Below are 15,691 nucleotides of genomic sequence, written 5' to 3'. Positions count from 1 at the left end.
CTGTCTAGGCCTTTCCCTTCTTTGAGTGACCTTCTCCTCTCTTGAAGATGTTAAGGCTGAATTTAAGTCTGATTTGCATCCCCGAATGATCAGGAGGCGTAGCCTAATTTAAGGTTTTTGTCCTCTATTGTGTAGAGTCCTTACGATTATTTAAATGTTCCCGATCAAGACTTAGATGAAGACGGAGTGTCCCCAAACTCAAATTCTCAAAGTCTTGATGTAAGGTAACAGGGAACATTCTCACAGCGTTCACAAACATGATATAAATGTTAGGACAAAGCATTCTTAATATAATGTTTATGGAACATTCTTTATTAATAGTTAATATGACATTCTCATTACATTGAGGAAACATTATTAGAACAACACTCTTGGAATATCCTTATGATGTTATTTGTACTTGAGCGTTCTAAGAAACGTTTGTAACCTTTAAATAACATAACTGGACATTTTATTGTTAAAATATTACAAATAAATGTTCAAATAACATATTCTGGGTGAAAATTAAATTAGCAGAACATTTAAGAAATATTATGTAACCTTTAAAGGGCACCTATTATGCAAAATCCACTTTTACATGGTGTTTGGACATAAATGTGTGTTGGCAGTGTGCGAACGCAACGGCCCTACAATGATAAAAATCCACCCACTCCTCACCTTTAATTCCGCATTAAACCAAACCAGTCTCATTAGGCATGAGGTTTGATTCTCAAAGCAATATGATGTCACATTGTTTAGGCCACAGTGGAGTCAGTCTCCCAGACTCAAGTATATTGAGCTGTTTCATCCCACTTTCGGTGTGTTTGGCTTCCTACACTGCAAAAAATGCTTTTCTTACTTAGATTTTTTTTGTCTTGTTTCCAGCCAAAATATCTAAAATTTCTTAAATCAAGAAGGATTTTCTAGACAAGTAAAAATTAGAACAAGCAAAATAATCTGCCAATGGGGTAAGCAAAAAAATCTTATTTCAAACAGGAAACACGATTATTTTTCTTACTCCATTGGCAGATTATTTTGCTTGTTTCAAGCAAGAACTCACTTAATGTTGACTTGTTTTTTTTTTTCTGAAAACAAGGCAATAATTTTACTAGTCTAGAACATCCTTCTTGATTAAAGAATTTTTAGATATTTTGGCTGGAAACAAGACAAAAAAATCTAAGTAAGAAAAGCATTTTTTTGCAGTGCTGAAGACGGGCTGGGAATATGTAGCTCGTTTGCATTTTAGACACGCCCCAAAAATTACATTTTGATGTTATTAAAAAAAATTATTTGTGGAGTAGCTCAAACTTCACAGACACATTCTGGGGACACCCAAGACCAATATTTAATCTTGTAAAAAGCGGCATAATAGGTGCCCTTTAGATAACATTCTAACCAAGAAAAGATAATCAAGAAAATTGGGCATTTTAATGTTCCTAAAATATTACAAATAAAGAATCAAATAAAATCATATTTTGGGTAAATATACAATTAGTAAAACATTTAAAAACACTTTTGTAACCTTTAGGTAGTCACAATAGGAAAACTGGGCATTTAAGTGTTTTAGAAACATATAAAAAATGTTCACACTAAATTTGTTACCTTGGTAAATGCGAGGAAGTTATCTGTTACTGAAAAATCTTATTTAATCAGAGCATATAATAAAATAAGTCCAGACTTAAAGTTAGGAAAGTTTGTGCTGCAGAGTTTGGCTTTCGATGTAAGTTCTTATACATTTTCTGCTAAATCAGATGATGCACTGATGTCACTTGGGCTACCTTATTTTTCTCCTAAGAGCAGGCCATTCTTGAATTTAATGTGTCTGGTTTCCGGTGTCATCCACTTACAGCTGTTTTTAGCTCTACAAGACTTGAGGACTCTTGTCATGACTGACTGTTTGACCTGGTAGTTTATCCTGCAGGAGCAAATCAAATTTCATAATGATATTCTCATCAATGCAGAGAGAGAGAGAGAGAAAGACACAAACTGAGGCAGTTATGAAAAAGTGCTGTTTCAGAAGCTCATAATTTAATAGCCTATTAGTTGCTAGCAGTATGTTTATGATTTGTTTTTTACATGAAGTTAACTGACTGTCAAAAGTTGTTTACTGCGCTCCAGAGACAACGAGAGAATAATAAACACACTGTAGAACAGGATCTTGTGCGCTTTTCATGCATGATTGGCCTGGTAAGTGCCTGAGCAATGAACATGGTGAATTATGACAACAACACTCGACGCTAGATAACATTTCACAGTCAGATTTGTGGAAGGAAGCAAAGCAGGCTCATTAACCTCCAGACACAGCTCCGTTTAACTTTATTAACAACCGAACACCACCAACCGGAGCAAACGTAAAAGCAGACCCGCAGATAGAGGACGGTTTGTTATCTATTTGTCCTCAAAGGCTGTTATCATTCCTTTGATGGAACATATAACCCCAGAGATGCTGCAGAAACAGCCCAGCAGTAATATCAGCAGGTCCAGAACCCTGCGGCTCACGTCCAGCTGAGTCCATTTCAGCTGCAGGTGGAAGAGCGCCGGGAGCAGAAGCGTCATGGCCGCACCGGTCACGCTGCCCGTGAGGCCCATGAGGAGGGAGAAATGAGGCACGTACAGTGACATGATGAGGGTGAGGAGGAGGAGAGATCCACGCAGGACCAGCGTCCATCGCTCTGTCCCTTCGGCAGACGAGTTGAGCTTCAGGACGCCCGTCTGCAATATCTCTGCCGCCGCGTAGAACGGTAGAGGGTACGAGAGGAGAGCCTTTGCCAGCAGACACAGGTTCACCACCATCCGCAAAGCAGTGGGCAGATTATCTGTTATCACCTAAGAATAAAAGAAAAAAAATTTAAGGTTCATGTAGCTTAAACAGTAGAGTGCTAGTAATGCCAAGATCATGGGTTCGATTCCCATGGAAAACAAGTGGCAACTGGCAAAATGTCAAATCTGTGGATGTCGCTTTGGATAAAATTGTTCACCTGGACAGAAATGACAGTGGCATGCCCATTAACTTCAATAGTAAATATTGACTTTTGTGTACTACAGTTGGAAAAAAAAGAGGTTATGTTACCAGGGTACTGTGTTTTAGTACTGTGTTTAGTCAGTCGAACCCTACATTGCAAAAAAAAAAAAAAAATAAAATAAATAAAAATGCTTTTCTTAGATTTTTTGTCTTGTTTCCAGCCAAAATATCTAAAAATTCTTAAATCAAGAAGGATTTTCTAGACGAGTAAAAATTATCTTGTTTTCAGAAAAAACAAGGCATTAAGTGTGTTTTTGCAAATCTGCCAATGGGTAAGAAAAATAATCTTGTTGTCTGTTTGAAATACGATTTTTTTTCTTACCCCATTGGCAGATTATTTTGCTTGTTCTAAGCAAAAAATCACTTAATTTTGGCTTGTTTTTTCTGAAAACAAAACAAAAAATTTTTTTACTCGTCTAGAAAATCCATCTTGATTTAAGAATTTTCAGATATTTTGGCTGGAAACAAGACAAAAAATTTAAGTAAGAAAAGCATTTTTTGCAGTGGGGTCATATGATGTTGCTAAAAAGAGCATTATTTTGCGTATTTGTGGTAATGCAATGTGTTTATGCAGTTTGAGGTTCAAAAAACATTATTTTCCACATACTGTACATTATGGTTGCTCCTCTCTGCCCTGCCTTTCTGAAACACTTCGATTTTTACAAAACTCATCGTTGATGGAAACCGAGCTGTTCTCTGATTGGCCAGCCATCTGGTGCATTGTGATTGGCCGAATACCTCAAGCGTGTGAAGGAAATGTTACGCCCCTTATCATGTTGTGATGCAGTTTCTCGGCACGAGACAGAAACAATAAAACCCATTATAAATTAGGCATTTGTTGCATCCAGTGGGGACATAGCTACTGATTATAAAGACTCATCCTGTCTTTTTATGCGTTGTGTCACGTCGCGTAAACATAACACCATGTCTGCATTTGCAATCATAGAACGAGAAACAACAAGCACTACTCTACACTGCTCAAAACTCACATTTGAATAGTCAGTACTGATTTCTTTAAATATAAAAACGTACTTACAGGCCGTCAGTCAGAAGCGCAGACTGTCCTTTCAACACTGGAATTGCCCCACTTTATAGCCTTAACCTTTTGTGTACAGCTGGCATTGTAAGCTGCTCTCCCAGGTTCAGGAAACAGTCTTTCATGAAAGTTACGCCTTCTTTCTTTCCATATACATATGGCCGGTGTTATGCTAATCTACGTGACGTGGACCGTTGGGGGCGTGTTTAAACAAGCCGTTTTAGGGAGGTGTGGCTGAGTCTTAACTTTTATAATAAATATCTCTTTGGTTTTGAGATTTTAAGCTTTACAGATCTTATCTATACACAAACAGCTTGCAACACTACAAAGACAAAGGAAAACAAGAAACTGCATTATATGACCTTTTTTGTCATTTAAACAGTAGAGTGCTAGTAATGCCAAGGTCATGGGTTCGATTCCCATTGAAAACAAGTGACAACTGGCAAAATGTCAAATCTGCGGATGTCGCTTTGGATAAAATTGTCTGCCAAATGTGTAAATGTAAAAATGGATAGTTCACCTGGACAGAAATGACAGTGGCATACCTATTAACTTCCATGGTGTGGAAAAAGCAGCTTGGATATTTTGCTAAATATTGGCTTTTGTGTTCTACAGTAGAAAGAAAGAGGTTATGTTACCAGGGTACTGTGTTTTAGTACTGTGTTTAGTCAGCTGAACCCCACATTGCAAAAAAAAAAAAAATGCTTTTCTTACTTAGATTTTTTGACTTGTTTCCAGCCAAAATATAAAAGAAATCCTAAAACAAGGATTTTCTAGACAAGTAAAAATTATTGTCTTGTTTTCAGAAAAAACAAGTCAAAATTAAGTGCATTTTTGCTTGAAACAAACAAAATAATCTGCCAGTGGGGTCAGAGAAATAAGTCTTAAAAATAGGCAGAGGCCTTTATTCATGCCCCGGAACCGTGTGAGGCACTTTTTATTACACTGTAAAAAAAACTATTTGTTGAATCAACTTAAAATAATTTGTGGCTGCCTTATAATTTTAAGTTCAGTCAGGTCAAAAAAGTTTAGTCAACTTAAAATGTTAAATTGTATTAAGTGACAACTCAGATATTTGAATTTATTCAACTTAAAATTGTAACGCAGGAGGGTAACAAATTATTTTAAGCTTACTCAACAAATTGTGTTTTTTTTGTTTAGTTTTTTTACAGTGTATGGATGGATGGATGCACTTTTTTTCTGATTGTAGTTGTCTGAAAGAAGAAAGTCACATACACCTAGGATGCCTGGAGGGTGAGTAAATGATGGGCTAATTTTCCTTTTTGGGTGAACTACCCTTTAAAGACTTTTGGACCCAGCAAAATGTTGTACAACATTGCATGCATTTTTTCGGGTGTATGTACAGTAGTTGTAAGTCGTGCAACTACAGTCGTGTGGCATCAGTGCACCTCTTTGGTTTCCTCTCCCCATGTGAGGAAGGCCACCACAGAGAACGCCGTCTTCAGTACACAGGCCAGAGCGTGAGTCCAGTCTATCATGCTGTTGAAGTCTAGCCTGTCGGTCATGCTCTCCTCCAGCGTAGGCAGATAGATCTGTGATGTGTAGCTGAAGATAATCACCCCCACTGCAACCTGAAAGCCGTCAAAGTCCACCACTACCGCACTCAGACTCCTACTGGCCCACTGTGATGACTGACGGAGACAGTAGCCAATCACAATGAAGGTGATGAGGAACTGAGCCAGTGAGCAGAAGAGGCTCAGACGTGATACCACCCGCAGGTCACGGATCAGCATGCAGGGCACCAGGATGAGAAAGGTGATGGCAGAGCAGGCTGCTGGGGTCAGAGGCAGGAAAAACAGGCTGTGGCACATCAGGTTACTACTGACAACCAAGTATAGGATGCAAGTCATCACCAGTTCCACCACCTGCGCGGCGTTCACCACCTTGCCCCCGATGTAAGGACAGATGTGTCTGCAGCAGGCAATAGCGATGTCCTCGTAAGTGCGTCTGACGCGGATCGAGTGGCCATTCTCGTCTTCTTCATACAGGCAGGACACCAGGATCTTTCCGGTGTAGCTACAGATGAGTGCGGCAAGCACCAGCAACAGCAGACCCATGTAGCCGCTCTGGAGCAAGGCGTAGGGCAGACCCAGCACAAAGATACCCTGAGGAATCAAAAGAACATATAGCTCAAATGATACTTCTACACAATGAGATTAATTGAAGACTTGCTGAAGTCTGCTTCTCAGACCCTGATAATCCACAAACAGTTAGAGTCAAAAGTTTACATACACCTTGCAGAATCTGCAAAATGTTAAGAGGGATCATACAAAATGCATGTCATTTTTTATTTAGTACTGAACTGAATAAGACATTTCACAAAAATACATTTACATATAGTCCACAAGAGAAATAATAGTTGAATTTATAAAAATGACCATGTTGAAAAGTTTACATACACTTGATTCTTAATACTTAATACCTGAATGATCCACAGTTGTTGTTTTTTTTTGTTTAGTGATAACATCTAAATGCATCTAAATGCTGTTTCTTCTGCAGTGGAAAGATCGGTTTTGTTAATACTGATTTTATTTGACTGTTAACAGCCATATGGTGTCTTATTATATTAAATGAAATTGTTAATAAAATGTAAGAATTTCATATGAAAGATGTCACATGCATTTAATACAGTTGAGGAAAAAAATGCCCTTTAAATTGGCAAACAATGACATGGAAATCAATGTAAATACATTTCATTATGTCGTAACTTTAGTCATTTAACTTTTTATTTAGTACTGAACCGAATAAGACATTTCACATAAAAGACGTTTACATATATAAATAATAGTTGAATTTATAAAAACGACCCTGTTCAAAAGTTTACACACACTTGATTCTTAATACTGTGTTGTTACTTGAATGATCCACAGCTGTGTTTTTGTTTTTTGTTTAGTGATAGTTGTTCATGAGTCCCTTGTTTGTCCTCAACAGTTAAACTTGTTGCTGTTCTTTGGAAAAATCTTCAGCTCCCACAAATTCTTTGGTTTTCCAGCATTTTTGTGTATTTGAACGCTTTCCAACAGTGACTGTATGATTTTAAGATCCATCTTTTCGCACTAAGGACAATTGAGGGACTAATATGCAACTATTACAGAAGGTTCAAACACTCACTGATGCTTCAGAAGGAAACAAAATGCATTAAGTGCCTGAAAACTTTTAGCATTTAAAGATTAGGATAAATGTAACTTATTTTGCTTCTGGGAAATATGTAACTATCTTCTGTAGCTTCTGAAGGGCAGTACTAAATGAAAAAAAAAAGTATTTGGCAAATTTTGTTCATTTTGTTCAAAAGTTTACACCCCTGGTATCTTGAAAGCACACAAGTAGCGCTTCCCTCACTAAAAAGCTGTCACTCGCTTCAGTTCATCTCGTTCATCTCAAGTTTTCTACACTGCGCAATGAATATCTTATTTGCATTGTGTACTTTCTTCGTGAAAATAAAATGATTTGTAAGCATGCATAGTTTTGAGCAGTGAGTGCCATGGCCCATCAGATGTGTTTAGGAAGTCAGTAGATTTGTCTGTGATTGGCTACATTGTTCAGCATGTTTTAAATAGAAACTTTGAAGCTCTCCAAAGCACAAACACAAATACACACTGGAGAGGTTGCCAAATCGGTGTCACCAATATCCTATTATTACAGTTTCAATTGAGGATGCTCTTGCTTTCGTTTGAGGGTGCTTTTTCAATGCATGAGAAAATGGACACGTGGTGTGAGAGAATGAGAACAGTGTCAAACTGAATGTGTGAGAGTTGGCAGCACATTCTATTTCAAATTTATACACAATTTGTATAATGTTATTTCTCCATTTTTGAGCGATCAGCTTAGGCCTCACTGAAGGTTAGGTTTAGGGGTGGACCTTCATGCTTAGTTTTTCTCTAAAAATCCTACATTTTTATTTGAAGCTGAATTGCATTCACACAAATTCGTAACTTGCAAAACAGCTCAATTTTCTCATGAGATCAGGTTGGATCAAACACCAAACATCTAAGCATCCTCCTGAAGCATTTGTGCTCCAGATATAAAGGATTGCTCAAATTAGTCCCACACTACTCTCTGTCTTTCTTTCTTTTTCGGCTGCTCCCGTTAAGGATCACCACAGTGGATTTATCCACACAGCCATTTGGCACAAGTCTTACACCGGATGACCTTCCTGACGCAACGCAGCATTGAGAGTGCACTAACTCATGCATCCCCAGTGATGAGACACACTCAGTCCTATGGCTAATTTACTGTATCCAATCCTCCTAATGCCAGGTTCACGCTGCACGATTTTCAAAGTCGTGGGATCACTGCACTTCTGACACTGCACGACCGTCTGGGGTACCATTTAGCTGCCGATGTGTTCACAGTACATGACGGATTGGCGACAGGGGGGTCACACATTACACATCTTTTGACTAGGAAGAATCGCCAACAACTCTGCCTTGTCTACAAACTATATTTCGCAATCAAACACATGTAAGAACTGATATGGGAAATAACCAGGGCTTGACATTAACACCCACCAACCCACTGGATTTCAGCAGTGGCGGGTAATAAAGTCACTCCCACTAGCCACTTTGGTGGGTTTAATTTTATATAGGCTACAGTAACAGCTTGTTTGGAACTAATCTGATTAAAATTAAAATTTCTGTAAGAATGATTCAGATTTTATTACACTCGGCAATTGATAATAGTTAATCAACAGTAATAAGGTCACACTATCTTAGGCTCATGCACTCTGTCTGTATGTGCAACAATCTCTCTCTTTGTGGAGAAATCTAAATGAATGCAACTGCACACAGAAGAAACATACTGCAGTAAAAATTTAACTTTTTTATATTTATATTTATAACTTAGTCTAGCCTAGTTAAGCAACTTGACACGACCTAGAGAGTTTTCCCTGAAAACCGTGATTGCAAATTTGACATTGATTTTATACAAGTTCAAACGAGTAGTTAATATCCATTTTAGTGCAATGTTGTCAGTGTTGAGTGTTTTTGCTCGATTTGGTTAAGGAAAATAATTCAAAACAAAGATCACAGCAAAACAGTCAGGCATCTCTGAGCAACATACAGCAGTGTTTCACTACTGAATGATTCTGTGTTTTTGGATTAATCACTTGAGTCGATGATTCAGTGGTCTATTCATAAAGACTTCACGAATCAGAACGAATCAGCCATATGAACGAATCACTTGAATGAATGACTCATTCATTAAGACAGTCACTTGCTGCCACCTACTGGCGGTTTACTTTCATTTTTAAAAGTAGCATATCTTCGCATTTTTTCCAACATTTGTAGATTTAAAAAAACAAGTTCATAACATTATTTATGCTGTTGTAATTTTGCAGTGTAAATGCATTCATGCTACATTTCAGCTTCATTAAACTGTCTGTGTAAATGCATCTAAATGCCACTTCAGCTGTTTCTGCATTTAAACAGTTAGGGAAAAATGCCCTTTAAATTGTCAAACAATGACATGGAAATCAATTTAAATACATTTTATTATGCAGTAACTTTAGTCATATAAGACATAAGTCCCCAACAACAAAATTGTTGCAATGCAAATTGTGGCCAATGAAAATTCTTAGGGGCTAGTAAATTTAGAAAACTACTAGGCACAGTGGCTGGTTAGCAAAAAAGTTAACGTCAAGTCCATGTAAGAGACAGGCATTCTCGCACAAGAATGGATTTGTTCTGGTAAAAAAACGGTAGCCTGTAAAAGCTTGCAATCTAATTTGCTTGTACACTGATTTGCAGTGAAAAATAAATAAATAAACGAAAAAGAATATGAAGGAGTGAATGGTTGATTACTGATGTTCTGTTGAGGATCTGTTATGACTGAAGTTTCTCTTGCCCTGTATCATGTTCTCTCATTGGCTGTAGGTTGTCGCCCATGTCATTTCCAACCGAAACACATTTCACATTGTCAGCGATTTTCACAAAAATGATGGCAAGTGCAAATCAGGGCTAAAATCGTGTAGTGTGTGCATCTGCTGGAACTTGAACTACACTCTTAAAAATAAAGGTGCTTTGAAAGGTTCTTCACAGCGATGCCATAGAACAGGGGTTTTCAAACCTGTCCTGGAGCCTCCCCTGCCCTGCACATTTTGCTTGTCTCTCTCATCTAATACACCTGATTCAAATCATCAGCTCATTAGTAGAGACTGCAAGACCTGAATTGGGTGTGCCTAATAAGGGAGACATACAAAATGTGCAGGGCAGGGGAGGCTCCAGTACAGGTTTGAAAACCCCTGCCATAGAAGAACCATTTTTGGTTCCACAAAGAACCATTCAGTCAAAGGTTCTTTAAAGAACCATCTCTTTCTTACCTTTTTATAAACTGAAGAACCCTCTTTCGCCACAAAGAACTTTTTGTGAAACAGATGTTAAAGGTTCTTTATGGAACTTCTTCTATGGCATGAAGAACCCTTATATTTAAGATTCTAGCTGTGAGGTAAAAGTGCTACACCCTGAGCCACTGTGTTACCCCAGAACAATACTACTTATTTTTCTTTCTGGAAAAAAAAAATATTATTTATTTTATTGTTCTTCTAAATCAATCCATCCATCCATACTTTATCCAAACAGCTTGTCCTCTGTAGGGTTGCATGGATTCTGGAGCCTATCCCAGCGTCTTAGGCTGTAGGCAGGGAAACAGCCTGGATGGTTGGTCAGTCCATCACAGGGCTCACACACACAGACTTCTTCCCAAGTCCTTTTATAAGAACCAGAGTTGATACTTGAGTGAACCATAACTAAGAACTCCATTAAGTAATGAAGAGCAACCTCTGAGCAGAAACAGGGTTGGCGCTAGTCTCACAAGCACATAAAGACACACAGACACACACACACACACACACACACACACACACACACACACACACACACACACACACACACACACACACACACACACACACACACACAGCTGTGTGAAACACACACTCACAGCCGCACAGCAGATGGGAGTAATGAAATCACACCCTCTCACACACCCTCCACTAATGAAGTCGCAGTCATCTCTAAAGAGGCGCTAAGTGACAGATATTTTATCCTGACTGTAATTGTTGGTAAATTGCTTTGTGTTAGACACAATGAATAAAGATACAACAGCGCATTCATTTCCTCTCTGGGTCCTAATGGCTGCATCTCTCGTGAACAGACGACAGCTGATCATTCACACATGGAGACACGGAAGAGAGAGAAAGAGGGTACGGAGCTTAGTGAGCTGCATTTTTAGGCTTCGTAGATGCTCTTTTGACATGACGGCTGTACCAAATGGTAGCTGTTTTGGCCAAAATCGAAGCCAGCATTGCTTGCGTCTTTCACACTTAAGGCAATTCCAGAATGCGTTGTGACAAGCTCTGTGAAAAGATGGCAGATGGGGTCAAAAGAAACATCAATTAAAAATAAAAATGTATTTAAGTTGAATCAACTAAAAATGAATTTCATGCTCATTATGGAAACTAATTTGTTAATATTAAGGACAAGGAGCTGTATAATTCCTTCAGATAGCCATCTCTACTAGTAATCCCATTCATCTCAATGAGATTTCTAAGCAAAATAATCTTATTTCAATCAATTATTTTTCTTAACCCATTGGCAGATTATTTTGCTTGTTTCAAGCAAAAACTTACTTAATTTGACCTTTTTTTACCTGAAAATTTAGATTTAAGAATTTATGAATTCTTAGGTATTTTGGCTGGAAACAAGACAACAAATCTAAGTAAATCTAAAAAAGCATTTTTTGAAGTGTAACACTAACCTAAAATAATTCATCATTGCAGTGGCAGTTAAAGCCTGATAAACTAACAGTGAAGCTCTAAAGGGAAAAAAAATAAGTTTGATATGCCATTAGTGAACATCCTGACTCCAACCATGCTTATAAATTAGAGCTTTACAGTATTAAACATGAAAAAAAAAAACAGCATTAGTGTCGCTTTCGAATTACAACTCAAACTTTTACTGTAGACCAATTTGGAGAAGACATTACAGTTCATCACTTGCAGCTGTGCACATTGTGGTGGCAGAAAAACACTGGTAACAAGTACATGGAAGCAGGTCAAATCCATGGAATAAGAGAAAAAATGCATTGTTGTTCCTTTGGATGTTAGAATTGGAATGCAAATCATTTTGATTGAATAATGTCATTAAAGACACCATTTGAAGCTAAACGCAGGTGTTTGAACTGATAGATCAATGGATGAAACCTGCTATGATTACACTACTTTTAAAGCATAAATTGCATTTAATCATTAGGTCTACCACTGCATGCATAGATGTGTACACGTACCAGTGTATTCCTGTATACACTGCAGATTTCCGGATGAATCTGGGAGTATTACGGACCAGATATGTGAAATACCATGGGCCCGGAATGAAAATGTACTGTTCTGTCTAATTTGGCTTAGGATTTTTCCACATACAGGCGGCAAACCGGAAATTGCATGGGAGTTTACCATGACCAGATATTACCAGATACGACTCTTTTCATTTCATATTTACATATGCAGTTTATAGGGGACATATTATATTAGCCCTATAGCTACAGCATGAAATACTATTTAAACCTTTAATATTTTACATTTACCTGATTTATCTCACAATTTTGACTTTTATTCTCACAAATGCAAGTTTATATCTCATATTTCAGACTTTATAACTCGTTTAAACTTAACAACAGAGAGTTTGTCAAAGCCAGAATTGTGGGTTTTAAACTCATGACTTTGAATCGAGGGGAAAAAAGAGAGAATGATGAGTTGATTTTTCAGAATTTGTGAGATATAATGCCATATATAATATAATGTCAGTTGTGGAATAAAGTCCGAATTAAAATATGAACTCAATTGTTTTTTTATTCCATAGACTGCTACTTGAAAAATGTAAATAAAAATTTTGCCACCAGATAGGCTCCACCCACAAAACCTTATTTTATCCCATAAGAGCAGGCTTGGACATTTGTAAATTTAATGCGTCTGTCTTCCGGTCTAATCCGCTTCCAGTTTTTTTTTTCAGCTGGTTTTGCAGCTTGATATTGCAAACTGGTGTGTCTTACCATATTATTTTAATGTATTAAGTTAATTATGAACACATTAGTTTGTAGTGCAAACAGTTTTACCATTTACTGCACTTTGTAATTCTCATTATTTCTACAGCAGCTAATGAAACGGAAATCTTGCACATTGACAGAAAATGGCTTATTTCTACATTGTAAAACACGGTTTCAGACTAAAAAGAAGAAATAAACCATGGAAGATTTTCCTTAAAAAGACGGAGCCCAGGAGCCACACCCAACTATTGCTAATGGTTCAGAGATGTTTAACATCCAGAGCAAACTTTCCCAGAAAGTGTGATTTGACAAGCTTTTTCGAAACTCCAAACGAACCTAGTTTTGCCCTGAGTTTGTTCAAAATGACGTCTTACCAGTTTGTTTTTAGATTTTACTGATGTATATCAGGGCCTTTACTCATTCAAACTGACAAAAGCTTGTGACATGCATGCTGTCATTTTTGTTTATAGGCACTCAATTATGGACATTTTTTATCCTATCACCTGAAACCTAAATGTCATGTGACAGTCAGCTATCCCGAATGCTGGCTTAGTAGACAACTCCATATAAAAACAGCAGAGAGCAAGACAACTCACTACAGAGGAAAGACAGATTCACAGAGAGTAAGACAGGTGCAAGTAAGACAGATGGGTGAATAGGGAAAGAGAGGCACATTACGCTATAAAGTAAAGCAGAAGGATGAATTAAACAAGCTCAAGCAGCAATAACGAGCTGTGTGATCATTAACAGCTCTAAATATTACCCTCAGCCTCAAATGAGAACGAACTGATGAGATAATGGGGTGTCATTCACATAAACAAGGATTTATAGTGCCATAAAGTAAATAAGGCATATTCAAACACACACAAACACTTGTGCAATCAATCTAAGCATGCAGAATCTGAGGTTAGGAAATTGGCTGATGATCTTTTACTTAACGTTTTAATTTAGCAGGATAACAGGTAGCACTTCCCAAACACCCCAGGGCGAACTCACTTCACACTTTTGAATGCAAAAAAACCTTCATCAGTTACCACCATGTACTAATCTAATTCATATATTTTTCTTATTCCACTGTCAATTTTTATTTAGTTTAGTTATACTTTATTTCGAACTATAAGTGGACTATCAAAATAAAGTGTTACCTACACTCTTGAAAATAAAGGTGCTTCAAGATGCCATAGAAGAACCTTTTTTGTCTAAATGGTTCCATAAAGTACCTTTAACATCTGAAGAGCCTATCTGTTTCACAAAAGGTTCTTTGTGGCGAAAGACGGTTCTTCAGATTATAAAAAGGTAAAAAAAAGAGATGGTTCTTCAAAGAACCTTTGACTGAATGGTTCTTTGTGGAACCAAAAATGGTTCATCTATGGCATCGCTTTCAAGAAACTTTATTTTTGAGAGTGCAATCTAAATTCTTTAAGCTTTAGCTGCAGAAAAGTTTGCATATTTGGTAATAAATAAATAAAATATGCAAACAGTTTTTCTTCTTAAGTACATTCGCACTTGTTTAAATAAGTTAGGATATATTTTTATTGTAAAAAAGTAAGAAAAGTGTTTGTTTGATTGATTGATTTTTTGTAAAAAAAAATAAAAAAATAAAAAAAATAAAAAAGCAATGGTAAGCAGAATTTTGATGTTTGTTTATATTTTCTGATGATCCTTGATGATCAAATGATGGCAATATGTTATATACTCAAATGTGTTATATACTCAGATTCTCAGCATTTTAAAGAGCTGATTGGATGCTGGAAATACAGTGATGCAAATTGGTCTGCTGCATTCTCTACAAAATAGCAGATCATCCAAACCTTTTTTTGGCAGTGTTTGCACCGTTATCTGATTTACATAATTCATTTTCTGAATCAGGTGCTAAAACAACACAGACAGCATGTGCAAATAAGTGAGCAAGCGTAATTCAGTTTTAGTGAATCCCTGTGTGTTGTGTTGTGTGTTGTGTGCAGTACCAGCAGTCAGCTGCACATTAGCTTTGCACTTTTTCCTAAAACCTTTTTTCTGCATTATAGTCTGTTTATACTTTCAAATTAAAATACATTAACAGATTTGATGCATGTGTAATGCAGGTGTGTGCGCTCACCTGTATGGCATTGGTGACGTTCCAACCCGCCTCCCAGGTTGTGATTTTCGGCCGTGTGCTGTGAGCGTCATCACAGGAACCATCTGGACCAACTGCAGCCGGACAATCAGGACTGGAAGCCTGAGAATCACACCTGCAAACGTCTCCATACGTGTGAGCCAGCTCATCCCTCACTACCAGACCTCGATTCTCCTCAGCGCCCGCATGGAAGTGCTTCATCCAGAGAGCCTCCGCCCGGGTCTTCACCCAGGAAAGCTGAAAATGTGACATTGCTCAGCCACTGAATGTGGAAAGAGTGCACAGAACTGTTTGGCTTTCATTCCTTTACCTTACACAAAGTGTCTCAATCCAGACAAACTCACTAACATCCATCAGAAATGTTGTACTGTCCGGCCAGATGTCAGTCTGAGCAGTGCAAATGCATAACGGAGATCCGGGCCATCACACCTGTGAGGAAAACTTGGCTGTGCATTCATTTTAATTTGGCCAACAGCAGCAC

General features: G+C 37.6%; 1 protein-coding gene across 1 annotated transcript; it reads right to left on the bottom strand.

Moving 5' to 3' along the window:
* Positions 1–2,041: 2,041 nt before the first annotated feature.
* Positions 2,042–15,421, bottom strand: LOC141283733 (vesicular inhibitory amino acid transporter-like). Its single transcript, XM_073817048.1, has 3 exons — positions 15,193–15,421; positions 5,447–6,163; positions 2,042–2,805 (listed from the first exon to the last, which is right to left on the bottom strand). Exons 1-3 carry the CDS (start codon positions 15,409–15,411, stop codon positions 2,368–2,370), a joined length of 1,374 nt encoding a protein of 457 aa, XP_073673149.1. The 5' UTR covers positions 15,412–15,421; the 3' UTR covers positions 2,042–2,367.
* Between the last annotated feature and the right edge of the window lie 270 nt (positions 15,422–15,691).

The sequence above is a fragment of the Garra rufa genome, chromosome 13 (assembly GCF_049309525.1).
Source record: "Garra rufa chromosome 13, GarRuf1.0, whole genome shotgun sequence".
NCBI classification, from domain to species: domain Eukaryota; kingdom Metazoa; phylum Chordata; class Actinopteri; order Cypriniformes; family Cyprinidae; genus Garra; species Garra rufa.
Note: the sequence above shows the minus strand (reverse complement) of the source record. Positions and strands in the feature narration are given on the sequence as shown.

Excerpts from the sequence above, each read along its gene's own strand:
- LOC141283733 (XM_073817048.1), bottom strand. The coding sequence starts at position 15,411 with ATGAAGCACTTCCATGCGGGCGCTGAGGAGAATCGAGGTCTGGTAGTG. Across the intron at positions 6,164-15,192 it reads ACGTCACCAATGCCATACAG|GGTATCTTTGTGCTGGGTCT; the intron begins GTGAGCGCACAC and ends TTGATTCCTCAG. Across the intron at positions 2,806-5,446 it reads GGGGAGAGGAAACCAAAGAG|GTGATAACAGATAATCTGCC; the intron begins GTGCACTGATGC and ends TTTTATTCTTAG.